This window comes from Rhodotorula graminis (genome assembly GCF_001329695.1).
Source record: "Rhodotorula graminis WP1 unplaced genomic scaffold RHOBAscaffold_1, whole genome shotgun sequence".
Taxonomy (NCBI): domain Eukaryota; kingdom Fungi; phylum Basidiomycota; class Microbotryomycetes; order Sporidiobolales; family Sporidiobolaceae; genus Rhodotorula; species Rhodotorula graminis.
Window position 1 is genome coordinate 1,716,239 of NW_017264928.1, and position 24,013 is coordinate 1,740,251.

The 24,013-nt window shown below is 69.1% G+C and overlaps 8 protein-coding genes across 8 annotated transcripts; 3 read left to right on the forward strand and 5 right to left on the reverse strand.

Annotated features, from left to right (window-relative positions):
• Positions 1–2,285: 2,285 nt before the first annotated feature.
• RHOBADRAFT_10654 (uncharacterized protein) lies at positions 2,286–2,660 on the forward strand (the record flags this gene model as incomplete). Its single annotated transcript, XM_018411997.1, has 1 exon — positions 2,286–2,660. The coding sequence occupies one exon, from the start codon at positions 2,286–2,288 to the stop codon at positions 2,658–2,660; it is 375 nt and encodes a 124-aa protein (XP_018274541.1).
• Positions 2,661–3,470: 810 nt separating this feature from the next.
• Positions 3,471–5,321, forward strand: RHOBADRAFT_65930 (uncharacterized protein). Its single transcript, XM_018418821.1, has 3 exons — positions 3,471–3,491; positions 3,567–3,736; positions 3,800–5,321. Exons 2-3 carry the CDS (start codon positions 3,606–3,608, stop codon positions 5,259–5,261), a joined length of 1,593 nt encoding a protein of 530 aa, XP_018274542.1. The 5' UTR covers positions 3,471–3,491; positions 3,567–3,605; the 3' UTR covers positions 5,262–5,321.
• Positions 5,322–6,064: 743 nt separating this feature from the next.
• Positions 6,065–7,291, reverse strand: RHOBADRAFT_41039 (uncharacterized protein; the record flags this gene model as incomplete). The annotated part of the gene is made up of 4 exons (XM_018413814.1): positions 6,065–6,082; positions 6,181–6,425; positions 6,501–6,896; positions 7,012–7,291. The coding sequence occupies 4 exons, from the start codon at positions 7,289–7,291 to the stop codon at positions 6,065–6,067; spliced, it is 939 nt and encodes a 312-aa protein (XP_018274543.1).
• A 151-nt stretch (positions 7,292–7,442) lies between these two features.
• RHOBADRAFT_50954 (uncharacterized protein) lies at positions 7,443–8,797 on the reverse strand (the record flags this gene model as incomplete). Its single annotated transcript, XM_018415574.1, has 6 exons — positions 7,443–7,847; positions 7,924–8,045; positions 8,122–8,209; positions 8,279–8,357; positions 8,469–8,706; positions 8,793–8,797. The coding sequence occupies 6 exons, from the start codon at positions 8,795–8,797 to the stop codon at positions 7,516–7,518; spliced, it is 864 nt and encodes a 287-aa protein (XP_018274544.1). The 3' UTR covers positions 7,443–7,515.
• Positions 8,798–8,996: 199 nt separating this feature from the next.
• Positions 8,997–11,038, reverse strand: RHOBADRAFT_50955 (uncharacterized protein; the record flags this gene model as incomplete). The annotated part of the gene is made up of 6 exons (XM_018415575.1): positions 8,997–9,148; positions 9,238–9,617; positions 9,711–10,070; positions 10,144–10,282; positions 10,367–10,482; positions 10,561–11,038. 6 exons carry the CDS (start codon positions 11,036–11,038, stop codon positions 9,089–9,091), a joined length of 1,533 nt encoding a protein of 510 aa, XP_018274545.1. The 3' UTR covers positions 8,997–9,088.
• A 564-nt stretch (positions 11,039–11,602) lies between these two features.
• RHOBADRAFT_50956 (uncharacterized protein) lies at positions 11,603–12,950 on the forward strand. The gene is made up of 3 exons (XM_018415576.1): positions 11,603–11,680; positions 11,918–12,173; positions 12,241–12,950. The coding sequence occupies exons 1-3, from the start codon at positions 11,609–11,611 to the stop codon at positions 12,831–12,833; spliced, it is 921 nt and encodes a 306-aa protein (XP_018274546.1). The 5' UTR covers positions 11,603–11,608; the 3' UTR covers positions 12,834–12,950.
• A 2,695-nt stretch (positions 12,951–15,645) lies between these two features.
• RHOBADRAFT_10903 (uncharacterized protein) lies at positions 15,646–19,877 on the reverse strand (the record flags this gene model as incomplete). The annotated part of the gene is made up of 7 exons (XM_018412016.1): positions 15,646–15,973; positions 16,043–16,116; positions 16,200–16,448; positions 16,528–18,000; positions 18,127–18,648; positions 18,743–18,917; positions 18,949–19,877. The coding sequence occupies 7 exons, from the start codon at positions 19,875–19,877 to the stop codon at positions 15,646–15,648; spliced, it is 3,750 nt and encodes a 1,249-aa protein (XP_018274547.1).
• Positions 19,878–20,188: 311 nt separating this feature from the next.
• Positions 20,189–23,909, reverse strand: RHOBADRAFT_50958 (uncharacterized protein; the record flags this gene model as incomplete). Its single annotated transcript, XM_018415577.1, has 11 exons — positions 20,189–20,337; positions 20,508–20,700; positions 20,819–20,925; positions 20,997–21,144; positions 21,219–21,260; positions 21,338–21,550; positions 21,622–21,734; positions 21,830–22,319; positions 22,384–23,609; positions 23,643–23,685; positions 23,796–23,909. 11 exons carry the CDS (start codon positions 23,907–23,909, stop codon positions 20,189–20,191), a joined length of 2,838 nt encoding a protein of 945 aa, XP_018274548.1.
• Between the last annotated feature and the right edge of the window lie 104 nt (positions 23,910–24,013).

Consider the following 24,013-nt stretch of genomic DNA (forward strand, 5'->3'; position numbering starts at 1 on the left):
CTACGGCACGCGCAGCCTCGGACGGCGAGGGTCGCTCGGCAAGCTGTTCAGGAGGACGGCGGGCGGCGAGGGCAAGGAGGGGGACGGTGCACGGCTCGACGACGACGAGCGGCCGCCGACGCACTCGCACAAGGCGCTCAAGGTGCTTGGTGGTATCGTCGGCTCGATCAAGGGCGATGAGCGTGCGTCCCGAATCCCTCGTCGCTCTCTTCTCGTGAGCACGCACTGACCCTCCTCGTCGATGCAGATGCGGCCGACCTCGACGAGCGCGATGTCGTCGGCCTCGCCCTCACGACCGACGAGCCGACACGCCGCATCGTCCCCGACAACGCGCGCTACTCGTTCGCGACCCTCAGCTCGTCGGTCGGCTCGATGCGCTCGCGCGCCCTGGCCTCGACCGCCTCGTCGGTCCGGTCGCCCTCGATCCGCCGCCTGCGAGTCGGCTCGAGCGGCACTACCCTCAGCCGACACGCCGAGGAGACGGCGCACGATGCGCCGGGTCCTGCCGCGAGTCGCCCGCCGTCGGCCCCGCCGACTGCACCTCTTCCCGCGCTTCCCGCCGCATCGGCCTCAACTACCTCCCTGCCGCGCTTCAACGTCACCGCCCCGACGCCGGGCACTACGCCCGCCTCGCGCCGCACCCGCATCGACAGCCGCCCACCGCTCCCGCCCGGCCTCGCGCCGGAGCCCGAACCCGGCTCGCCGCCCTCGCTCGCGCAGCAGCGCCGCTCCCCGGCGGCGACGAGCGCACCGCAGGCCGTGCGTCGCATGACGAGCCACGCCTCGACGCTGCGCCGGGAGCAGCAGCACGGCGCCCCGCCGCAGGAGCAGGCCCGAGCGCACGACGAGTCGCAGCGCCCTGCGCGCACGCCGCGCTCGAGCGCGCGCACGACCCGCTCGGTCGAGGACGGCACCATACAGGAGTCACCGCACCTGCGCTTCGACGACGGCGGCGGCGCGAGGTCGGCGCGCTCGCGCACGGCATCAGGCGTGTCGGCCGCCGACCGGGCGAGCCGCGGGCCCATCTCGTCCGCCGACGTGCGACGCTCGGCCCTGCGCAGCGGCGGCTCTTCCTCCTCGGCGCCGCACCAGCCGCCGCCGGTGCGGGACCCGCTCGCGTCGCTGTACCTCGTGTGCGGCTTGTCGAAGGAGCCGAGGACGTGGAGCGAGGCGGACAGGGTCGAGGACGAGGGAGCGGGGCAGCAGGGGGAGAGAAGGTGGAAGGCCGAGGTGCTCGGCGTCATGGAGGGGTCGAGAAGAGAGGGAGAAGGCCGCGAGGAGGAGGCGGTCAAGCGGCTCGAGCGGGACGAGAAGGAGCGGGTCCAGGCCAAGGCGCTCAAGGTGCGCCCCTCATTCCCTGCCTGCCCATCGTCGACCCATTACTGACTCTTGCCTTGTGCAGCTCGCCTTCGACCGCGACGTCGAAATCATCGTCTCGCCGACGCAGCCGTCGGCGACCACGTCCTTCTTTTCCTTCACGACCCGTCGCCCCTCGCGTTCCGCCTCGTCAGCCGCGCCTGTCGAGCAGCGCTACCACTGCGTCTCGCTCGTCGTCTGGGCGCACAGCGACCACGCCACCGCGGCGGCCATCTCGGCGCTCCTGCACGAGCGGTCGCGGCAGACGACGCGGGCGCAAGTTGAGGCCGAGACGATCAGGAGGGCGGCCAAGGCGGCGAGGGCGGGCAAGCGGCTCAGCAGCCAGCTTCTCGAGCGGATGAGGGGCGAGGAGGAGGAGGAAAGGACCGCGGGAGGCAGGACGACGCCTGGGGCGGCGAGCGAGTCGGAAACGGAGGGCAGGCGTGCGTCCTCATGCTCTCTCCCTCCTCCTCGGAGCTCCTCCGGTTCTGGTCCTGACGCAGTATCGCCCACAGCCTCATTTGACCTCGACGACGCGCCAGTCATGCCGTCGCCGTTCCCGTTCGACGACCTCGACGACGACCCTCTTTGGCTTCCCTACGCCATCGTCCTCGTCTCGACTAGCCCGATCTACGTGCGTCTCACGTTCTCTGTCCTCTTCAACCCAGACAGGCATTGACCAGATCGTCCTGCAGACGCTTATGAGCGACGTCGTCCGGCTCTCGTGGGCGCGGTACCACCAGGACCTCACGTCGCACTCGCTCCAGATGGAGCGCCTTCTCAAGACGCCTGCGCTCGCTCCCGGCGAGAAGATCCGTATCCCGGTCGGCGTCGAGCACGAGCAGCGCGAGACCTTCTTCGTCACCGTGCGTCCCCTCCTCCTTCCTCCTCGCCGAGCCGTCTCGCTCACACACCGACGCTCGCAGACCATGCCGGGCAAGATCGACTGGTCGACCGCCGTCGTCGCAAGCAACTACCCGCTGTGGCCCGTCTTCAAGGCCCTGCACGCCGACAACCTGCTCACGGTCGCCGAACTTGCGCTCGCACCTCTCGGCCGGGTAGTCTTCCTCAGCCGCCACCAGATCATGCTCGTGCGTCCTACTCTCTCTCTCTCTACTCTCTCTCGCCCCATCTCTGACTCCTCGAGCCGTGCAGAGCCTCGCGACGATGACGTACCAGAAGATCCTCGAGATGCGCGGGTGGAAAGGGCTCGCGTTCCCGACGGTGCACTTTCGCGACCTCAAGCTCTTCCTCGAGGTGCGCCTCGGCCTTCTCCCTCTCTTCCTGTGCACGAGCCGCTCTGACACCCGGCATCGCGCAGGACCCGGGCCCATGGCTCCTCGGCCTCCCCCTTTCGTCAACCACCTCGCCCCTCCTCGACTCGCTCTCGCCCGATATCGTGCTCGTCGACCTCGACAACAACCTCGTCTCGTGTTCTCGGCCGTTCCCAGGCGCCGTATCGACGGGCTCGACTCGCGACAAGGCGCGCAAGAGGCTCGAGTCGGCCGTGGGCAGCGTCGGGCGGAACGAGGTGCCGCTCGAGCTCGTCGAGGCGTTCCCCGGTGGCCGCTTCAGGCCTTTCTCAATGGTCCGTCTACTCTCACATCTTCGACGTGGCAGTCGAGGGCCGAGCCTGACGTTGCCGTCGTCTGCAGGTCGAGGTCGAGGGCGAGGAGCGGGAGGCAGAGAGGCTCAAGCCCGACGCGTCTTGGCGGGTGCGTCCTCCTTCCGCTGCGCCCTTCCCTCTTCTTATCCCGGTCCTGACATCGACGCCCTCGCCGCAGTGGGACGAGTCGCTCGTCCTGAAGGAGCTCGACGCCATTCTCGCCGACACGCCTCGGGTCACGGTCCTCGGCCGCATCCTGCGTCGCAAGGCGCCGCCTCGCAAGAGCATCGACCTCGACTCGAACCTCAAGCAGGTCCAGGCCGTCGTGCGGTCCGTCCCCTTCCGTTTCCTGAGCCTTCTCCTCGGCCCAAGACTGACGGCTCGTCGACTGTCTCGCAGTGACCACGCCGCCAGCTTTGTCGAGCAGCGCGACTTCCTCGAGGCCGAGGTCAACAAGGTCAACCGGCGCCTCCACGTCCTCATGAACCAGAGCGTCGAGTGGTCCCGCTCGTTCGCCACCTTCAAGGAGGTGCGTCCTCTTCCCCTCCCGTCGGGTCTACGTTCTACTGTCTCGATGGGGACTAACTCTTCCTCGTCCCTGCAGTTCTCTGAACGCGCGACGGTCGAGGCGGCAGAGCTCAAGATGCGCCTCGAGCGCGAGCGGCGCGAGGCCCGCCGCCTTACGGGCCAGCTCGCCGCCGACCGCGAGCACCAGGCGAGGCTCGAGGACAGCCTCGAGGCCGTCGAGCAGGCGCGAGAACAAGCGCTTCAAGAGTCCGTCCCTCTCTCCCGTCCCTCGAGCTTTACTCGCACGCCCTGACTCTTCTTCTCGCACAGACTCGCCCGCGTCGACGCCATGCGCCGCGACCTCGAGCACCACCGCGAGCTCGTCGCCCACGAGATCGAGGCCATCACGCACGGCGCCGACGACGAGTCGAGCTCCGTGTACCGCGCCGTCTACTCGCGGCTCGAGGCGATCTCGCAGCGCAGCGACACGCCGTCCTTGCGCTCGTCCTCCTCTTTGTCGACCCGGCCATCAAGTCGCCTCGCTCGTCAGCCGTCCTACCTGGCCGACCGGCACCCGAGCATCGTCGAGGAGGACGAGGAGGACGAGGCGACGCTCGGCGACGCTCGCGAGGTCCTCGAGGACGAGGCTCGGCTCGAGTCGATGCGGCTCGCGCTGCAGGAGACGCTGCGTGCCGTCTCGTCACGCCTTTCGTTCGCCCTGCAGCAGGCGGGCGAACTCGGCGGGGCCTCTGGCGTCGCGATCGGTAGCTCGCCGTCGTCATCGCCGGTCGACACGTCATCCCCGTCTCGCTCCGCCGAGAGCGACGCCACCGTCGTCTCGTCGGCCGCGTCGCCCACCGCCGTCCGCCCTCCTACCTCTCCCGACGTCGGCCCGTTCGACAAGCCGCAGCCGTTCTCGCCGTCGGGCGCTCCTGCCCTCGGCTTCCACCCCAAAACCCTCACCCTCACCCCGCCCGTCTCGCCCGAGCTCTGCCACGGCGACGAGTACGTCGTCGGCGCAACGATCTCGGCGTCGCCGTACGTCACGACGCGCCCGCACGGGCAGCGTCGCTACCGCGCCCGAGCGGGAGGGCACGTCAAGGAGGACTCGGCCGGCGGCTCGTCCTTCAAGAGCTGCAGCAGCGGCGCATCGGCGTCGATGACGCCGCCGGCGCGCTCGTCGCTCCAGTCGTTCGCCACCTACTCGACGCCGACAGCCGCGACGCAAGGTCACGGCCGCACCTCGAGCCAGGCGACGGGCACCTCTCGCGCGACGCCGACTTTCTCGCGCTCAGCGTCGGCGATGTCGCTCTCGCGCTCGCAGTCGCAGACGGCGTCGCACGCGCACTCGCGCTCGCCCTCGGCGCTGTCGCAGCTGTCGTACATCTCGTCGCCGTCGCCCGGCGCCGCGAGCGAGACGGACGACGCCGACTCGTTCGTGAGCATGAGCGACGGCGGCGGCGCCGACGAGTCGCTCGCGAGCCTCGAGGACTCGGTGCGGGACGGGGGAGGGTTCGAGCTCGAGGACCTCGCGGCGCACGCCGCCTCGCCAACGCCGCAAGGCCGCAGCAAGGTCGCCAACGGCGGCGGCGCTCACCGGCGGCAGGACTCGTTCGCCATCGACGCGCCGCCCGTCGCCTTCTTTACGCGGTCGTCGTCGCTGCGCAGCGTCGTCGGGCGAGGTGCCGGTGCTGGCGCGAGCCCGACTCGAGGAGGACGGGACCGGGGCGAGGCGGCGGACGAGATGGGGAGGGTCCGAGCGGTCGTGCGGCGGTACGAACAGCGAGCTTGAGCATGGCTTCCAATCGAGCGTAGCTATGCGAGACGTGACATCTATTCGCTTTCGTCGTCGTTCCTCGTGAGAGAGAAAGCTCTCGAGAAGGTCGGCCGAGGTGAGGAAGTTTGCGCCCTCTCTCCGACTCACAGTCGAGCGTCGCTGCTAGCCTAGGCAGACGGTCGAGCGACGAAGAAGCGGCGAGCACACAACTCGGCTGTCGAGTGACCAGAGGCCGGCTCGACCGCCGCGGTCGCTGCCCCCTCTTCCTCCTCCTCGCAACGCCGCCGAGCGACCGCTTGGAGCGCGGAGACTCTCTGCCGTCGCACTCTCTGTCATCGCTCCTGTGTCCATGGGCCATTGAGCCGGCCGGCGTGGCTCGTCGTCCCCCAGTTGCCCTCTCTCCTCCCTCGCACGGTCCCTCTCTCTCTTGTTCACGTTCGTGCTTCGTTAGCATTTCCTTCCTCCTCTCTTTCTTTCCTGTCTCCCCCTCTTTTCCTCGTTCCTTGCTCCCCTTCTCTCGATACCTCTTCCCGCCACACGCCGTCGCTGCGCCTCCTCAAGCACCGAGCGCGGCGACGGGCTCCCTCGGTGCCCTCCCTCGTCGTGCCGTTGTCGCATCCCTTCTTCCTCATGCACAGCCAGGTCGTCGTCACTGCAACGAGGGCCCCGTCACTGTAGTCTTCTCGCGCCCAGACCGAGAGGACGGAAAGGAGGAGGTCAAAGCGCGATCAAGCGTGCGCATTGCGAGCGAGGACAGAAAGGGCGGGGCTTGCTCGAGGAGGGTGCTACAGAAGGGGTACAAGGGGAGGAAAGGGAAGCTACGGGCGGGCGAGGGGCTGCAAGAGAGAGAGAGAAAGGTCGACTCGAATTTGAGAAGGTCGACTTGCTCGAGGACAAAGCGCTCGCCTCGTCACCCGCCCTGACCCTCGCGCACGAGCATGCGCAGCACGCCCGCCAGTTCCTCCGTGACGGCCGCCTCGCGCTCCTCGCCCAACTGCCGCAGCATCTGCTCCCTCGCGACCGCCGTGTGGACCCTCGCGGCGACCGTCAGGGCGCGGTCGTCGGCCTGCGGGCAGTCGGGCCCGCCCGTGCGGTCGCGCACGAGACGCTCGGTGAGGAAGCGGATGTGCGACGCGGGCGACATGCTGCGCTCGAGCGAGTGGACGGCGGCGCGGTAGACTGCGGGCGAGAGTTTGAGAAGGTCAAGGTCCGGCTCGAATGGTGGCGCGAGAGGAGGGAGGACAGAGGACGCACAGTCGAGCTCGCGTTCCGTGTGCCTGAGCGTCTCGAGGTCGACGAGCTGGGCGCGCTCGCGGCGCTCGGGCGTCGTGAGGAGGACGCCCGAGTCATCGGCGCCGGCGGCGTCGAGCATCGTCTCTGGGCTGCTCTGCGGCGTCGCGATGCGGCGGTGCAGGTCGATGTCGTGGCGGATGTCGCGACGGTGGGGCATGTAGAGCGTCTCGCGGTTCTGCGCGGCGTGGCGATGCGACGGGCCGGCGGCGGCGAGGTGGTCGGTCGGGAGGAAGACGGCCTCGGAGCCCGTCGGGTTGGCGGTCGAGGTGCTGTCGGCGCAGAACATGACGAAGATGGCGACCATCTCGTTGACGACCTGGTCGCGTAGGAGGAGCGTGATCTTGAGAGGGCCCGTGTCTGCGACCGGGGTAGGGCGCAAAGGACGGGCGCGAGGGCTCGTAAGCACGGGTTCGAGGCCCACCGGTACCTCGCGCTCGTGCTGAGCACGATACGGAAGAGAGCGGGAACGCACCGAGGTACCCAGAGAGGCTCGTCGGCTTGCCATGCTCGAGCTCGCACCTGACGGGCGCGTTGGCTCCGTCGCACACGAGCACGCCCGCATCGACCGCGGTTGGGACGGCACGGTCGTCGCTCCACACGAGCGTCCACGGCTGACCTGGCGCGAGCGGCGCGGCGTAGATGCCCTCGACGGCGTGTGGCGCGTGCGGGTTGACCGAGGACGAGAGGGGCTGGAGCGGCGTCGCGAGGAGGGACAGGTGGGCCGAGAAGCCGTTGCAGTGGAGCGAGGCCATCGTGCGTGGTGCTCGGTGAGGCTCGAGAGAGCGAGGGCGAGAGCAGCGACGAGAGCGAGTGAGGGGAAGGAGGACAAGAGACGAACGGCTCGCAGCTTCCCCGCAGGCTCGAGCGCTCGCTCCTCGCGCTCTCAAGTCGGCCCATCTCGCACGCAGCTCAAGCTTGTACGCCAGATAACGACGACTGCTACACAACAACAAGCGTCCTCGGACCTGACCCCCGCTCACTCGCTGTCGCTCGGGTCGGCGTACGACTTCCTCCTTTCGGGCGCGCTCCTGCTCCTCGTCTTTGGTCCTTCGACGACGAGCGGCACCTCGTCGTTGTACGGCGTCACCCTCGGCGTCATCGAGGCCTGGTCGCGGTACCGCTCGAGCTCGACTTGGGCCGCCGGCGGCAGGAGCGCGAGGACGTCCTTGGAGCGCGACAGGGCGTCGCCGAGCTGGGCGCGCTGCTCGGGCGTCATGATGTCGGTCGCGAGCTGGAGCGAGGCGCGCAGCAAGTCGAGAGGGGCCGACAGCGGCGAGTAGAGGGCGTGGGCGTCGTGCAGCGAGGGTCCTGCGAGGGGTCCGAGCGCGCGAGCTCGTCAGGTCCGGGTGCTCGGGCGACATGAGCGAGAGGTAGGCGGACGCACCTGCGTCAGGAAGCACGCCGAGCTGCAGGAGGTGCTTGCGCGAGGCGTACTGCCACGTAAAGACGACGACGGGGTGGTCACGATCCATGAAGGCGACGTCCTTGGTGTAGAGGAGGCCCTGTCTGCGACGCGCTCGGTGGGTGAGCGTCTGTAACCCTCTCTCATGGGGCAGGAGAGTCAGAGAGAGCGGGGACGCACCCCAACTCGGTGCCCGGAAGGAGCTTGCAGGCGTAGATCTTGAGCGACACGCTGGCCTCGCCGACTTGAGCGAGGTCCTCGACCTCGGCTGCGTGTGCGGGTCGTCGTCAAGAGGCGGATGATGGGGAGGAAGGGGGGCGAGAGGGAGGGGACGTACGGCCAAAGCGCCCGTCCATGCACCAGTGGCTTGCGCACCTCGCGACGCCGTCGCCGATGGCGTAGATCTTGACCCAGGGCTGCACCGCGACGAGGCTGGAGTGTGTCAGCATACGCCCACGCCGACGCACGCCGCCCTCGAACGTGGCGGCTCGAGGGAGAGCGAACGGGCGAGAGAGCGAGGGACGCACCGTCCCTCCCGGGCAGAACAGGTAGCTCGCGTACGCCTCGAGCTCGCCGACGGGGCGCAGCGTCTCCTCGCGCGCAAAGAAGACGCGAATGGGCGTCTCGGGGCTGTGCTCGACCCAGGCGACGCGCTCGAGGTCGGTCGGGGCCGAGGTGCAGTGCTCGGGCTCGAGGTGGCGCGAGGCGGGCGTGCTCGTCGCGGGGAGGGCGACGAGCGAGGCCGAGAAGCCGGTCGGCTCGTGACTGTGTGTGTCGCGAGGGGCGGCGAGGTCAGTTGGGGCGAGGCGAGCCGGGGGAGAGGAGGGAGGAGGAGTGCGGGGTGGACGCACAGCATGGCGGTAGGACGGCTTGGGCCCGGCGCCCGGCGCAAGGTGAGTCTGCGGGTGGAGCGAGGGGTAGAGAAGCGACCGAGCCCGAGTGGGCGAGACGAGGCGAGGTGAGAGGAGGAAGGAAGAGCGAGGGCGACGAAGAGACGAGCGACACAGGGTCCGAGCCACCTCCTGCCCTCGCCTCGCCTCGAATCTCGCTCGGGGTCGCGTGCGACAAGGCTGTGCAGGCCCACAAACTGCTACGCCAAGCTGCGCCACCCTCTTGCCCTCGCCCTCCTCGTCCTCGTCCCTCCAGCTCAGTGCCGCGCCCGCTTGGTCGACACCGTCGACGACGCCACCGACGCACTGCGCTTGTTCTGCAGACACAGGAAAGGGTTCGAGTCAGTGGCAGTGCGAGGGAAGGCAGAGCAAGGCTCTCGAGAGAGAGAGAGAGACGAGGACGCACCCTCGCCGCCGCGCCCTTGTCGCCGTCGTCGTCCTCGGCCTTGATGCTCGCCGTCGCCGGGTCCTCGCTCTCGCCCCTTAGCGCCGCCCTGCGCTTCTTGACGAGGCGAATCTCGGCCTGGATGCGGTCGACGGCCTTCTTGAGCTCGACCATCTGGCCGAGCGCCGAGTGGAGGTCGTCGAGCTTGGCCAGGTTGGCCTTGGTCGGCATGACGAGCTGCGTCGAGATGCCCGTCTCGGCGAGCGCGAGCGACACCTTGGCCGCGATGCCCGACTTGACGGGCGCGAGCCGCGACGACCGCACCGCGATCGACGGCCACATGGACGCCTTGGGCGCCGCGACGGTCGGCGCCGGGTGACGCTCGACGCCGAGCGCAGCATCTGCGAGTCCGAGGAAGTCGATCAGTGAGTGCTCGCTCGAACGCCGTCGCGCAAGAGAGGGAGGGAAGGGGCAGGGAAAAGTCGGGGACGCACCCTCTGCCGCCGTCGCCCTGCGCTTGCTCCCCTCGCCCGCCCACCCCTCGGGCAGCGCGTTGGCGCTCCCGACATAGTCCCACCCAGGTCCGCCCTTCCTCTTGCGGTCCGCCTCCCTCGCCGCCGCACTCGCGCCCTTTGCACCGCCGCCGACGCCGAGCTGCACGCCACCGCTCGAGCTGACGCCGACGCCCTCGCGCCCGCCGACGAGGTGCAGGAGCTCGGCGCGCTCGGCGGCGACCTGGTGGTAGTTTTGCTCGATCCGGCGCGACTCGAGGTACAGGAAGTCCTCCTCGGCGATCTGGGCCGCCGTGCGCGACAGCAGCGAGCGCAGGTACGCCTTGCGCTCGAGCTCGCGAGCTGTGTCGGATGGCGAGGTGTGAGTCAGTACGGCGACTCGACGACGAGGCGGGGCGAGAGAGGTGGGACGCACCGAGGTCAAAGTTGAACACGGCGACGGCTTCGGCGCGCGCCTTGTCGGCCTTGTCCTTCTCGACCGGGTCGGACAGCTCGGGGCCGGGTCGGTTCTGCGCGAGGGCGCGGCAGCACGCGTAGTAGCGGTCCTTGAGGGCCTGCGGGCGAGGGACGAGACCGGGGTAAGCTCTTCGGCCTGCCGAGGAGAGGGCGCAAAGCGAGAGGGAGAGAGTGGGACGCACGTCGACGTCTCGTGCAGGCGAGAGCTCCCACCGGTCGGCCATGACGATGAAGCGCAGGTCGTACAGCTGCGCGAGGTGGAACAGGTGGTCGGTCTCGTCCTTGCTCCAGCCGTCAACTGCGGAACGTGCGAGGCGAGGGGTCAGTGCGCGAGTCCGAGGAGTACGAGTGAGGAGAGAAAGGGATGGGGACGCACCTTGGAGCCAGCGGTGGTACTCGTCGGGCGTGTACGAGAAGGGCTGGCTGCTCGTGTTGAACTTGGCAAACTTGGTGTCGGGGAGGCCGTCGACGTAGTTGGCGGGGAGGTCCTTGGCCCAGTGACGCAGGACGAGGCGTTTGCGGGCGTCGTGCTCGGCGGGCGAGCGGTCGGCCTCGACGCCGACGGCCGGGTGGGCGCGCGAGGGGACGGTGAAGCCGACGTGGTGCCAGCGGACGGCCGGTGCGCGGTCGCGCTGCTTTGTGCGCTCCTTGAACTTTGGTTTGACGGGCTGGGCGAGGGCGAGGGTCGGGGCGTTGTCGCCGATGAGGGCGAAGAGCTCGCGGGCGATGCCGCCGAGGCGCTTGGCGGGCGGACCTGGCGGACCCGAGGGTCGAGACGACGAGGCGGCGGGCTGGAGGCCGGGGGTGGGAGCTGCACCGAGCTCGAGGATGTCGCGCACGTCGCGGCTCGTCATGGTCGGGGTGACGGGAGACGGACGGGGGAGAGGGCGGAAGGTGAGGAGGAAGAGGGGGAGGTGTGCGAGGTCGCGTGGGGGATTGCGCGGGTGCTCGGGGTACTTGAGGTGCGAGTGAACAGGCTGGAGAGGACGGTGGTGCAGCTGGTGGGCCTGGTCGTGGCAGGAGGTGGACGAGATGAGGGCGAGGTGATGGGGTTTGATGTGGACGCGTCGGCGGGCGTGGGTGGGTCGGCCCAAGGTGCAGTGTCGAGATACAGTGGCGGCGAGGTCGTACAAGCTGGTCGCGCAGGCTCTCAGTGGGCGAAGCGGGCAGGGTTCGACGCGAAAGAGCTGGCGGTCCACCTCGAGCCAACCTGGTGCGCATCCTCGGCACCTTCCTCGTCGCGCCTCTCGGGACTGTCTGTACGAGGCAGTACACAGACAGAGACTCACAGAGGGTGTGTGTATTCGCAGCTTTGCAAAAGACGCAGAGGAGGGGGAGCTGTCGCTCGCTCGCCTCTGCTCGTCTCTGCTCGTCGACGTCGGCTCCTCTGTGCTCTGCTCGCCCACACACTGCTCGCAACCAAGATGCCCATCGACACGAGCAACGACATCGTCACCCTCTCTCTCGGCACCTCGTCCGTCAAGGTCGCGCTCAAGGTGAGCCCCTCGTCGTCTTGCACCGCCTCGGCTCGGCCGTCACTCGCCCCTCGCAATCGCCTGTTCGAGTGCAGGGCGGTGTGCAGGCACAGAGTGCAGGTGCGGGCTCGCAGGGGCGAGCCTGCCACCCTCGCAGCGGTCCTCGACTGACCTCGTTCGCTTCTCCCCCACCTCCTCGCCTTCCCTCCCTCGCTCCGCCTGCACCCTGTCCGACCTCTGCACGCCTCCCACTCGCAGGGCGCGACCGTCATCTCGTACCAGCACGACGGCCGCGAGCGCCTCTTCACCTCGGCCAAGTCGAACCCGTCCCCCTCGGACAAGGCGGCCGTCCGCGGCGGCGTCCCCATCTGCTGGCCCATCTTTGGCCCGCCCGACCTCGACAACCCGCTCTATGCCCAGCTCAAGCAGCACGGATTCGCCCGCACCGGCATCTGGCACCTCGAGGACCACCACGCCGCAGACGACACGGCCGACGGCGTAAAGGCCACCTTCAGTGCGTCCTCCTCTCTCTCTCTCGCCTCGCCCTGTGCAGCCGACTGACCGCCTCACGCACCCCGCAGAGCTCGAGCCGACGCCCGAGATCCAGGCCATCTACTCGCAGCCGTTCCTCCTGCGGTACACGGTCCACCTGCGCCCCTACACCCTCTCGCTCTCGCTCGCCGTCACCAACCCCTCGTCGGCGATCGCCCCGCTCCACTTCCAGGCCCTCCTGCACGCCTACTTCCGCCTCCCCGACGGCGTCACCCCGCCCGAGGTCCGCGTCACGCCCCTCGAGTCGCTCGCGTTCGTCGACAAGGTGACGGGCGGCGAAAAGGGCAAGGAGACCGAGCGCCGCAAGGTCGTCGACGTCGATGGCCCCAAGGGTGAGGTCGACCGCGTCTACTACCGCGCGCCCGACCACCTCGAGCTCGCGTTCCCGACCCCGACCGCGAGCGCCTCGGGCTCGGCGACCGACGTCCTCAAGGTGCACAAGACCAACCTGCCCGACGTCGTCCTGTGGAACCCGGGCCCGGAAAAGGGCGCCACGATCGCCGACATGGAGGAGGGCGGCGCGGGACGGTACGTGTGCCTCGAGCCCGGCCGCGTCGAGCCGTTCGAGGTGCTCGAGCCGGGCTCGACGTGGGAGGGCGGCATCGAGCTCTCGTTTGCGTGACTCGCCGGCGGGCGCGAGCGAGGGAGCGAGGGGGGACGGGCGGGCGAGGAGAAGAGACGAGGAGCGAGCGCGAGGTTGTAGCGACTTGGCGCGAGGCAAACACACTCTGCGCCTTTGCGAGCACTCGAGAGAGCGCGTGTACAGTCTTGTCGAGGCAGAGAGGAGCGCCTCGAGGCGCGCGACCGAAAGCTGAGCGGCGAGAACCACCTCGAGGAGCGAATCGAGGACGACGACGACTCAGCGGCCCACAGGTGTCGGCGCCCCTTGTCTCGCTCAGGAAGGTCTCTAGTACCTCTATTGCGAGAGACCGAGGCACAAAGAGTCCGCAGGGGGAGCGTCTCTCGCTTCGCCGACCTCGGACCGGGAATGACGAGGGAGGAAGCCAACTTGCGCTCTTCACGACAAAACAGCTCGGGAAATGCGCTCGATTGCACCGCAGACACCTCCTCGTTCGATCTGGCGCGAGCAGAAGACCTCAACCCTGCTAGATCAAGAGCTAGCGTTTGAGCGAGGGTGCGCAGGATCCCCCTGGTTTTAGCAGGTGGCCGGGCGCACGGGCGCTCCGCAGGGGTGCGCGCCGTACGAGCGGCTCACCAGAAAGCGCCCGTTGCCCTCAGGGGCACGTGAGGGCGGGCGCAGCCTCGTAAAGACCCGTCCGCGACGACTCGACTCGCTGAGCCGCCGGGCCGAGTGCGACGACGAACAAGAACTCTGAGCGGTCTGGGAACAATCGAGAGGGACGATAGAGCTATGGGGGAGGGAAGAGCGCCGTCGCGCGGCGCAGCAAGGGCGCGAGGGGAAGCTTTCGAGGCCGAGAAGGGGGAGGTGCCATCGAGGGCGCGACTAACCTGCGGCGCGAGGTCGAGAGGGTCAGTGCGCGTCTCTGCGAGGAGCACAGACCCACATGAAGGTCCTGCAAGGGAGAGAGAGAGTGCACGGAACGTACAAAGGACAAGACGAACCGCCTCGAGGACAAGAGCCCGCCTCGCGCCGCCCAGAGAGCCGCCCTGCTCTCCTTGCGCAGCCGTTCCGCCTGTAAGGTGACCGAGTCAGTCCATCGGGACCCCTGCACCGTATCGCGAGGTGGCAAAGGGGGCTAGGGAAGAGGGAGAGGGGTGCCAAACACGGGGAGGCGGGGAGGAGGGGGACGCACGAGTCGCCCACAGCCCGCGCAGCGCGGCCGCCTGGCCCAGTAGTGTCCTTGATGCTGCGATAGTCCTCGACGACGATACCCACAGGCCCATGAGCCGTTGCCACCAGTCGAGAGAGGTCGGACGACGCGAGTTGCTGATGAAGATGTGACGCGCCCTGCGCCGGCGGCGAGCGCTTGCAGCGGTGCGTATGAAGCAGAAGAATGATGCCGAGATGTGCAGGTACCGACTCGAGCCAGTCTGAGCGAGCCCAGTCGTGAGGGCCGAGGGGTGGGAGGGGAACGAGGGACGCCAGTGCCGAGCAGACCTTGGACTCGAGGCTACGCTCCCCACAGCGGTCGCCGCGCTTTCTGCCGCTTCGAGAGTGCTCTCAGTACTGTACAGAGTGGCCTCGCCGACCGGCAGACCGACAGGAAGAACGTGCTCGGCCTGGACCTCGACCGACTCGAAGACCCAGCCGAGGAGGCCAGCTCGCGCTGTACACGACAAGTAGCTCGGGAAACGCGCTCGATTGCACCGCAGACACCGCCTCGTTCGATCTGGCGCGAGCAGAAGGCCGTAACCCTGCTAGATCAAGAGATAGCGTTTGAGCGAGGGTGCGCAGGACCCCCCTGTTTTTAGTAGGTGGCCGGGCGCACGGGCTGGCCCCGAGGGGCGCTGCCGTGCGCAACGGCTCACCGGGGTGCGCCCGCTGCCTGTCGAGGGCAAAGAGGGCGGGCGCGGCCTCGTCAGACCCGTCCTCGACGGCTCGGCTTGGGCGGCCGCCGGGACGAGTAACTTTCACGGGGCGGGCAGCTTGGACCGCCGGGGCCCGCCCATATCCTACAAAGGGCGTGTTGGGGTCGACAGGGGCCGTCGCGAGTGGCAGGAAGGGTACGAGGGGAAGCTTTCGGGGACGAGAAGGAAAGGGTGCCATCGCGGGCTCGTCTAACCTGCGGCGCGAGGTCGAGAGGGTCAGAGCGTGCTTCAGGGCGGCCTGTAAGCCCGCCTGTAGGCCTTGGGGGCAAGAACGAGAGCGAGGTGGACGTACAAGGATGCAGATGAACTGGCTCGAGGTCGACAGCGAGCCGCTCGCCGTGAAGAACGCCAACCGCCGCTCCTGCGCAGCCGCTCGACCTGTGTAGGGACCAGGCGAGCTTCAGTGACCACCTGAGTCGCGTCCTCGCGTCGGCAGGTGGAGCGGGAGGAGAGGGGGAGGGGGGCCAAACAGAGGGAGGCGGGGAGGACGAGGACTCACACGTCGTACGAGGCTCATGAAGCGCTGCCGCCTCGGTAAAACGCTCCTTGACCCTCCCCGAGTCCGTGATGAGGTCGCACGCCAGTCCACAGGTCGTTGCCGCCATTCGACAGAGGTCGCCCACCGCGGGTCGCTGATGAAGACGCGACGCGCTCTGCGCCGGCGGCGAGCGCTCGCAGTGGTGCGCATACAGCTCGTAGACGTTGCTGAAGTACGTGAGCAGCTGTGCGAGGCGCGACTCGGCGGCCCAGGCGAGAGGGGGTGCGGTGCGGATGGGAGATCGAGGGCGGGCCGAGGACTCGCTCGACCGGCTTCGCTCGCCTCTCCCTCTCGTAGTACGACGATGCTAAGGACGCACGGCTCAAAGACTCGTTACAGCGAGAAGATAGTCGACAAGGAGACAAGGGGAGAGGAGGGGGCGCATCTACAGCTCTAGAGCCTGCTTCGAGCGGTAGTGGAAGACGACGTCGCCGCCGCTCTTCCACATGCAGTGCCGCACTGTCGCGAGCGTCATGTGCACCGGCAGCACCTCGCCGTTGCACAGGATCTCGATGTCGCGCTCGGGGACGAACACGTCGCCGTACAGCGTGCTCCCGACGGCGGGCGAAGCGTGCGCTGTTGGCGGCGCCGACAGGTCGCCGCCGTCGACGATCGAGGGAGCGCGAGACGGCCGGCGCAGGTCGAGCTTGTCGGCGACGTAGGCGCACACTTTGCGGATGCGGAGAGACCGGTTGGCGGTGAGGCGGGCGTTCCTGCGAGTGGGCGTACGACGGTCAGGACAGGCTCGAGCGCGCGCGCGAGGGATAGAGAGAGAGAGAGACAGAGAAACGCACTGGTTCGGGAGCTCGGGAAGAGCGTGATGATCGTCGCCCTTCCACGGCTGGAGCACGAACGACTGCGAGAGGAAGGGGGGAAGCGGGGGAAATAGGTCAGTGACGGCCGCGAGCGACGAGGGGAGAGGGCGAGGCGTCGACGTACCACCTTGAGCGCGTCCTTGACGTGCGTGCGGTTGCCGAGGAGGAAGTCGAGGAGCCAGAACGGCGCCTTCTGCTCTAGGACCGACATGTCCTCGTAGCTCGTCCCGACGAGGCCGCGGTACTTGACGCTCCACGCGTCGCCCGTCTCCTCCGACAGGATAATGGCCATGTCCGGGTCGTAGTTGATGCGGGGCGCGTCGACGAGCGGGCACGGCGCGAGCGGGTGCGCAAAGACCGTGTCGAGGATGGCCTGCTGCTGCTGCTCCTCGAGCGTGCGGTTCTGCGAGCGAGGGACGGGCCAGGAAGCGCGACGTCAAGATCGAGTACACGTGGCATAGGAGAGGCGAGGAGAGGGGGGAGAGAGAGAGGGGACGCACGTCGGCGGGAAGAGCTTGCGCGACCGGCGTCGCGAGCGGCTGCGACTCGGGCGCGGTCGACGCCTTCTTCGAGTTCTTGCCGAACGCGCGTAGTCGTCCCATGATGGTGCCACCTTGTGCCGGGAGCGCAGGACTCGTCGCGGTGGGCGTCGGCGGCTCGTTGGAGCGGATCGTGCTGCTCGGCGTTGCGAGCGGGAGGTTGAGCGGGCTGAGCGGCTCGGGTTGGGCAGGCCGCAGCGAAAAGTAGTCGCCCTCGGGGCGGTCGAGCGTCGGCGTCCTGCCGCCGGACGGCGTCGCGAGGGCGGCCATGGGCGTCTGGGCGAGGGGCGACTGCGGGATGGGCGCGAGCTCGGTATTGCCGAACCTCGGCGAGGCGCCGGCGGCGGTCGGGAGGTCGGGCAGGACGGCCTTCTTGAGCGCCGGCGTGGCGAGAGCGATCGTCATGCCCGGCGTGCGCGGACCTTTGGCGCGAAGAGGTGCGGCCGAGGACGGCGTCGGGAGGCCGGCGAGCGAGATGAAGGCGGGCGCGCCCTCTCGCTGCTCGGTGCCGAACAGCGCGCTCGGCGGCGGGATCGTGTTGGGGACGCGAGCCGCCATCTCGGCCTCGATGAAGCCGTCGAAGAGCTGCCGCAGGACCCACTTGCCGAGCGAGATGCGGTGGTCGGGCGGGTAGTCCTCGGGCGGGCCGACGCCGCACTCCTCGATGTACGACTCGGCGTCGAACACGCGCGCCTCCTCGAGGTGGACGGCGAGCGCGCCCGTGCGCGTGTCGCACTTGCACCAGGTCGCGATCGACACCTCGCCCTCGGTGCGCTCGCGCACGTACTCGAGCAGGTCGTACCCGCGCTCGACTCGCCCATGGGCAGCGTACGCCGAGCCGGCGTCGGACGGCCGACGCTTCGCGACGGCGTCCTGCAGCTCGTCGCGGCTGAAGACGCCGATGCACGTGCCCCGGACGATGTCCCACAGGGCGACCTCGTCCTCGGTGTCCTGCGTGAGGGCGTGCTGCCGGTCGTTGAGCAGCTCGCACCGCACGAGGCCGTACCCGCCCTCGATGACGTCGTCCGGCGCCGAGCGGAGCGGCGTCGCCTCGGCGGCCGACTCGCGCTCGAGGTACTCGCGCTGCGCGATGTTGGTCGCTTCGGGCGCCGTGTCGGCGAGGCTGACGGGACGGCGGTACGACGACGACGACCCGCCGACGAGCTGCGGGCGCGAGAGGGCGACGCCCGAGCCCGACATGCCCGACACGGTCGAGTAGATGGTCGCCGCGTCCGGGTCGCGATGCCGACTCGCGAAGGCGGGCGCGAAGTACGTGTCCTCGGGGAGGGTGAGGGGCACGAGCGAGTCGTACGGGATGTCGCGGAAGGTCGTCGGGTTGGTCGAGAGGAGGTGCTCGAGCGGCGGGCGCGGCGACGAGATGAGGGACTGGCGGGGCGTGCGGAGCGAGGATGGGCGGTGGCTCGAGCCGAGGTGGAGCGAGAGGGTCGGGCGAGGTGTCGGGGAGGAAGAGGTGCGCCCGAGGGGGGACGTCAAGCCCTCGAGGAACGAGACGCTGTGCGGGCCCGGGCGGTCGCGCTCCGGGCTCGACGGCGTGATCGAGATGGGCGACGAGCTCGTGCGGTCGTCGAGCGCGACAGGCGAGTCGGTCGCCCGGTCCTCGGGCACGGCGAGGTCGCCGTTCTCCTCGGCGCGGCGCAAGATGGCGCCGGCGCGCCGCGACTTGAGCGGGACGTCCCGCCACCGCTTGACGCTGCTCCCGCCCGACGCCGTCCAGACCCAGCTGTCGTCCTGCGCGACCATCTGCGTGATGCCCTCGTGCCCGTGGCGGTCGCTCGGGTCCTCGGGCCCGTCTCGCGACAGGAGGACGCACTCGCCCTCGGCCGGCTCGCCGGCGCCCTCGAAGTCGATCTTGCACAGGTTGCCCGACCGGTCGCCGGAGTAGAAGACCTCGAGCGACGGGTGCTGCGAGAAGAGCGACCAGACCGAGTCGGCGTGGTGCGAGAACGTGTGCAGGCACTTTTGCGCGGCGAGCGACCAGAGCTTGACGGTCGAGTCGGACGACGCCGAGAGGAGCTGTGTGGAGGTGTGCGACGCGCAAGATGTCAGCTCACTTGCTCGGCCCGTCATCGTCGGCGGCCAGGAAGAGAGGAGGGAGCTGTGGACGCACCCATTTGCCGTCGTCCGAGAGCTGCACGGCGCGGATGTTGTCGCTGTGGCCGCCGAGCCGCGACACCTGCTTGCGGCTGCGCGGGTCCCACACGCGGACGACGCGCTCGGGCGTGCCGGCGGCGATGAGCGAGCCGGACGGCGTCGTGCCGAGCGAGTAGACGGACCCGGGCGGACTCGGCAGCTCGACTGCGGGCAAGAGAGGACGTCAGGACGTGCTTCGAGAGAGAGGGAGGAAGGCAAAAGAGAGGAGGGAGGGAGAGAGAGGACGCACGCAGAGCAGCACCTGCACGTCCCTCGCCGACGTCCCACAGCTTGATCTTGCGGTCGAACCCGGCGCTCGCGACCCAGTTCGAGTCACGCCCGGTGGCGAGGCACCGCACGTAGTCGGCGTGTCGGCCGATCGGCGTCGGCGTCACCTGGGCGTGGTGGTCGTCCGAGTGCGGGCTCCACGCGAGGACGAGCGAGTCGGACGAGACCGAGACGAGCGTGCGGTTGTAGTTGGCGAGGACGATGTCGTTGACCCAGTCGGTGTGCGACTGGATGCACTGGCGGAACTTGGCCTTGGGCGGCGCGCTCTGCTGCTGGACCGCGTCGGCGTCGACCTCCCACCGGTCCTGGACGGGCAGGTGCGAGCCCGGCGTCGCCTGCTTGGTCGTCGCCGCCGACGAGGTCGACATCGTTCGAGGCTTGTGCTGGACGAGCAGGGCGCCGTCGTCGTCGTCCGAGTCGAGCGCGTCGTCGTCATCGTCATCGCCGTCCTCGGCACTCGCCCGGCCGTAGGCGCGCTTGCGCCGCTTGGTCGGGAGGCCGAGCTCCCACGAGCACAGGAGGCCGTCGCGCCCGCCCGTGTACAGGATGCCGCCGGGCGGACCGCCGTGGTCGAGCGAGGTCGAGAGGTCGAGGGCGAGCGCCTGGACGGCGAGGCGGTGACGAGGGTGCGACTCGCTCTCGTGGACGTACTTGTGCCGGCCGTCCTCGGCCTGACGGCCGGTGTCGACGTAGAGCGGGGCGGACTGGCCGCGGCGCGAGACGGTGAGGGGAGGGAGGGCGAGGACGGGTGGGGGAGCCGAGGGCAGGGGGAGGACATAGGACACTCGCCGCGGCGACGGGAGCGGTAGGGGTGCGGCAACCATGACGAAAGGTGGCTGAAGCTGCAGGTGGATCCAGTCAGCGAGTGTGGAAGGAAGACGAGGACCCCTACCCGGGGGAGCTGATGAGGACGACCACGACCACGAGTACCGCACAGGCAGACCTCGCGCGCACTCCTGGCCCCACCTTGAGCCATCCAAAGCAAAGCTCGCGTAGCTCACAGCTGCCTCTGGGCCGTGCTGGCGGCACGAGACGGGCCTCGCTCCCCACGCCCGGCGTCCGTCTCCGAGCTGCCGCCGCCTCCAGGGACCAAGGGAGCTGGACAGGGGGTGGCGGGAAAGCTTGGACGCACCTGCTAGCTGCTCGACTGGACGCGAGCTGGCTGGAGCGAGTCGGTCGCCGTCCTCGGCGGCGAGCGGATCTCGGTCTCGGCCTTGGAGCCGTTCTTGGGCGCGCCGGTCGTGCTGGGTCGAGTCGGGGCGCGATGCGAGACGTAGGGCACGCCTGCGAGAGGTCGCAGTAGGCGCAGGCGAGGGTGCGACGAGTGCGGAGTGCGAGAGGTGCCCCGCTCGAAGCCATTATCGACTCGAGCCTCGAGGCGCATCGAGCTCTCGAGCAGTCGACGCGCGAGGAACAGGCACACAAGGAGTTGCTCGAGCTACGTGCTTCTCAACGAGCCCCCTTGGCCGCCGCCGCCGCCGCTCTTGCCCGCAGCTCCTTCTTCTTGCCTCGCTCCTCGTCGGCGCCGCGCCTCGCGCCCCAGTCGTCGACCGACCCGTCCGCCATGACGCGCTGTTGCCGCACGAGGATCTCCCACCCCTCCTGCTGCCGCTCGACGGGCAAGTAGCACTTGCGGTGCGGCGGAAACTGCGCGCGGTGGGCCCGAGAGGTCAGTGCGGGCTCGGACGGGCGCCTGCTCGCAGGTCGCGGCGAGTGGACACAGGGGCGCGAGGAGAGGGAGAGAGGGAGAGAGAGAGAGACGCACCTCCTCGACAGGAACCTCGGGATGCTCGGCGAGGTAGTCCTCGAGGTAGGCAAAGCCGCGCTTCTTGACGAGCGACGTGAGGACGCGCGAGTCACGCTTGAAGAAGACTGCAGGGGCACAACAGACGGTCAATGACGGTCCTCGAGTGCCGGGAGAGGGCGAGAGAGAGTGGACGCACGCATCGTCCACACCTTGGCGATGTCGGGCAACGGCGGCAAGCCCTGCTCGACGCGCTCGGCGCTGTACTTCTTGACGTCGGCGTCGACGTGCCGGATGAGGGCGGAGATGAGGAGGCTCGTTGCGTCGAAGATCTCGCCCGTTGGGTCCTGCAGGAGGGCAAGGGGAAAAGGGTCAGGGCTCGCTGTGGAAAAGAGGCCTCAAACCGAGCACCGGGACGCACCCAGGGCAGGACGATGCAGAAGAAGAAGTTTCCGACGAACAGCTGCGAGTTGAGGGCTGTCAGTTGTCGGCGCTGGAGGCACTATCGCTCGAGACGAGGAGGGAAAGGAGGAGACGGACCTCTTGCTCGGCGATGATGAAGCCTGCGACCTCCTTGCCCTCCTTGAGCACGACGCCGCCATGCTTCTGCTTCTGCTCGTGAGGCGGCGGTCCGTCAGGCTCTGGCGAGCCCGTAGGCGAGTCCTCGGGCGTCTGGCGCGACGGCTTGCGCAGGTTGGGCGTGCAGGTGCGCAAGGCGAGGTAACGGCGGATGCCCGTCTGCGGCTCGATGTCCTATTCGAGAGGAGGGAGCTCGGTGAGGTTCGCCGCGAGGGAGGGGAAGAAGAGGAAAGAGGGGGACGCACGTGGCGAAGGAGCGGGTCGAACCCGAGCCAGCCCATCGTCGCTGATTGCTGGCACTGCTCGTACGTCGAGAAGACCGAGCCGTCTTGCTCGAGCACCTCGGGGATGCACAGGCCTGCAGGAAAGGAGAGAGGGAGAGATGGGAGGAGAATCGTCAGGACAGGCTCGTGCGCGAGGGCGACGCCGACGACGAAGAGGGACGGGACGGACCTGCGAGCATGCCGTTGACGAACATGGACTTGAGCGTGTCCGAGATCTCGTCGACCTCGTCGCGCGGGATGTCCGTGATGCGGTAGACCGAGTACTCCATGGCGGGAAAGGCGCCGAGGCGCTGATGCTTGAGCGAGCACGTCTTGCGCTGCGGCGGGAACAGCTCGGCGCAGCGCCACTTGCCCGTCCCGGCCCTCGACCCGCCGCCGCCGCCGCAGTCCGAGCAGCGCTTGTACTTGACGTCGCACGCGGCGCAGACGATCTCGATCATGAAGTCGATCCGGCTCGACGGGTCGGGCGCCTCGAGCGGCAGCGGGAGGACGCCGCCGATGGCGATGTCGCGCAGGCAGACGTCGCAGGCGATGGTGGCGCTCGCGTCGTCGAAGCGCTTGTTGCGCTTGCGGAACGTCGCCTTCTTGGCCTTGCCGTCCTGCGGCGGCTCATCGCTCTGCGACGTTCTCGACGACGAACAGGCGAGGCACGTCAAGACCTGTACGAGCGAGAGGTCAGGATGGACTTGGCGGCGACCGGGAAGAAGAGAGAGAGGGACGCACGGCGGCATGAGGAACGTCGAGCTCGGCACGCTTGCCTCGCAGGATGAGCTTGGCGAGCGGCTGGGCGCACGCGATACACGCCGTCGGCAGGTCGACCGTGAGCTTCTTGTCCGGGTTCTGCGACACCTTGGACGAGCGCCGAGCGGCTGGCGGCGAGGCGGCGCCGACAGCCCCGGCGGGCGCGGGGCGCGTGCGCTTGTTGATGGACGACGGCCCGGCGAGCGCGTTACTCGAAGCGCCGAGCGGCTCGTGCGACACGGTCGCAGGAGGATGGGTGGCGTACGACGCGACATGGCCGCTGACGGGAGGAGGGTAGGTCGAGGGAGGGTAGGTCGAGAGGCGCGAGTGGTGGGGCTGGTCGTTCTCGGCGAAGGCGGGAACGCTGCTCGGCGACGGGTCGGAGGCTTGCGTGCGGACCCAGAACGACGCCGCCGAGGCGTCGAGGGAGGGCGTCGCCGAGTAGGTGTCGTAGAGAGAGGGCGAAGGTTGCAGAGGAGAGGGCGAAGTCGTCATGTGCGGGAGCAAGGCGTAGTGATGCGGCGGGTCGGCGAGGTGCTGAGGCTGGTACGACTGGTAGGGCGGGTGCGCTCGCGCCTGCACCTGCTGCTGCTGCTCCCACGACTCGGGCGCGCCGAACGAGTCGACAGGCGGCGGCGGCGGCGGCGGCGGCGGCGGCGGCGCGCTCGGGTGCCACTGGCTCGGGCCGACGGGCTCGTACGCTTGAGCTGCGTGCCCGACGCGCTCGAGCGACTGCCCAAAGTCGTCGCTCGCCGAGCGGAGCTGGCCCAAGCCGGCGACCGCGTGCTGCGACGCCGAGTGGCTCGACTCGACGCCGTTCCAGCGCGGGTAGTCGGCGTGCGGGGTCGGTCCATATGCTGACGACTTGGCGTGAAGTTGGTACTGGTCGGGGAAGGGCTGAGGACGGGTGGGGAGCACGGGAGGTGCCGCGGGAGGGAAGTAGGCGAAGGCGGACGAGGCTGGCGGCGGCGGCGGCGGCGGGTGCGAGCCGTACGCCTGGGCGTCGTAGGCCGGCGCATAGGGCGCAGGCTGAGGCGTGTACGGCGTCACATGGCCCGAGGACGACGACGAGTACGAGCCGCCGGCGTCGAGGTGAGGGCGCGGCAGCGGAGCGTGCGGGTCGTCGCGCTCGTACGGCGGGTAGTGCGGGTGCTGGAGCTGGTGCTGGTGGTCGAAGTGGTGCCCCTGCGAGCCGAGAGCGGTCCACCCTGGGGCGGCGTCAGTTCATGGACTCGGTGAACGGAGCGAGATGATGAGCCGGCTCGCCTCCGAGTTCTGCTGCATCTGTTCGTGGGCGAGAGTCCACGGTGGACGTCAGTGACCCTGCGCAGAACGAGAGAGGCGCTGCGCCCCCTCTCCCTCCTTCCTCCTCCTGGGGGAGACGGCGGACGCACCTGTCGCGGTTCGGCAGCCCGCACGGTTCCGAGCGCCGTGGCCCAGCCCTGCTCCCTGCTCTGCTGCGCGTGCGAGTCGCTCGCCCAACCCGAGCCCGGTGCCGAGTTGTGCATGCGGTGGTGGTGGTGGTTGGTGGTCGGGAGGGAGAGCGAGGTGGGGGAGGAGCAGCGCAGCTCGAGAGGTGCTTCTTTCGACTCGTCTGGTGAATGCACAGCCC

Excerpts from the sequence above, each read along its gene's own strand:
- RHOBADRAFT_65930 (XM_018418821.1), top strand. The coding sequence starts at position 3,606 with ATGCGCCTCGAGCGCGAGCGGCGCGAGGCCCGCCGCCTTACGGGCCAG. Across the intron at positions 3,737-3,799 it reads CGAGAACAAGCGCTTCAAGA|ACTCGCCCGCGTCGACGCCA; the intron begins GTCCGTCCCTCT and ends CTTCTCGCACAG.
- RHOBADRAFT_50956 (XM_018415576.1), top strand. The coding sequence starts at position 11,609 with ATGCCCATCGACACGAGCAACGACATCGTCACCCTCTCTCTCGGCACC. Across the intron at positions 11,681-11,917 it reads CCGTCAAGGTCGCGCTCAAG|GGCGCGACCGTCATCTCGTA; the intron begins GTGAGCCCCTCG and ends TCCCACTCGCAG. Across the intron at positions 12,174-12,240 it reads CGGCGTAAAGGCCACCTTCA|AGCTCGAGCCGACGCCCGAG; the intron begins GTGCGTCCTCCT and ends CGCACCCCGCAG.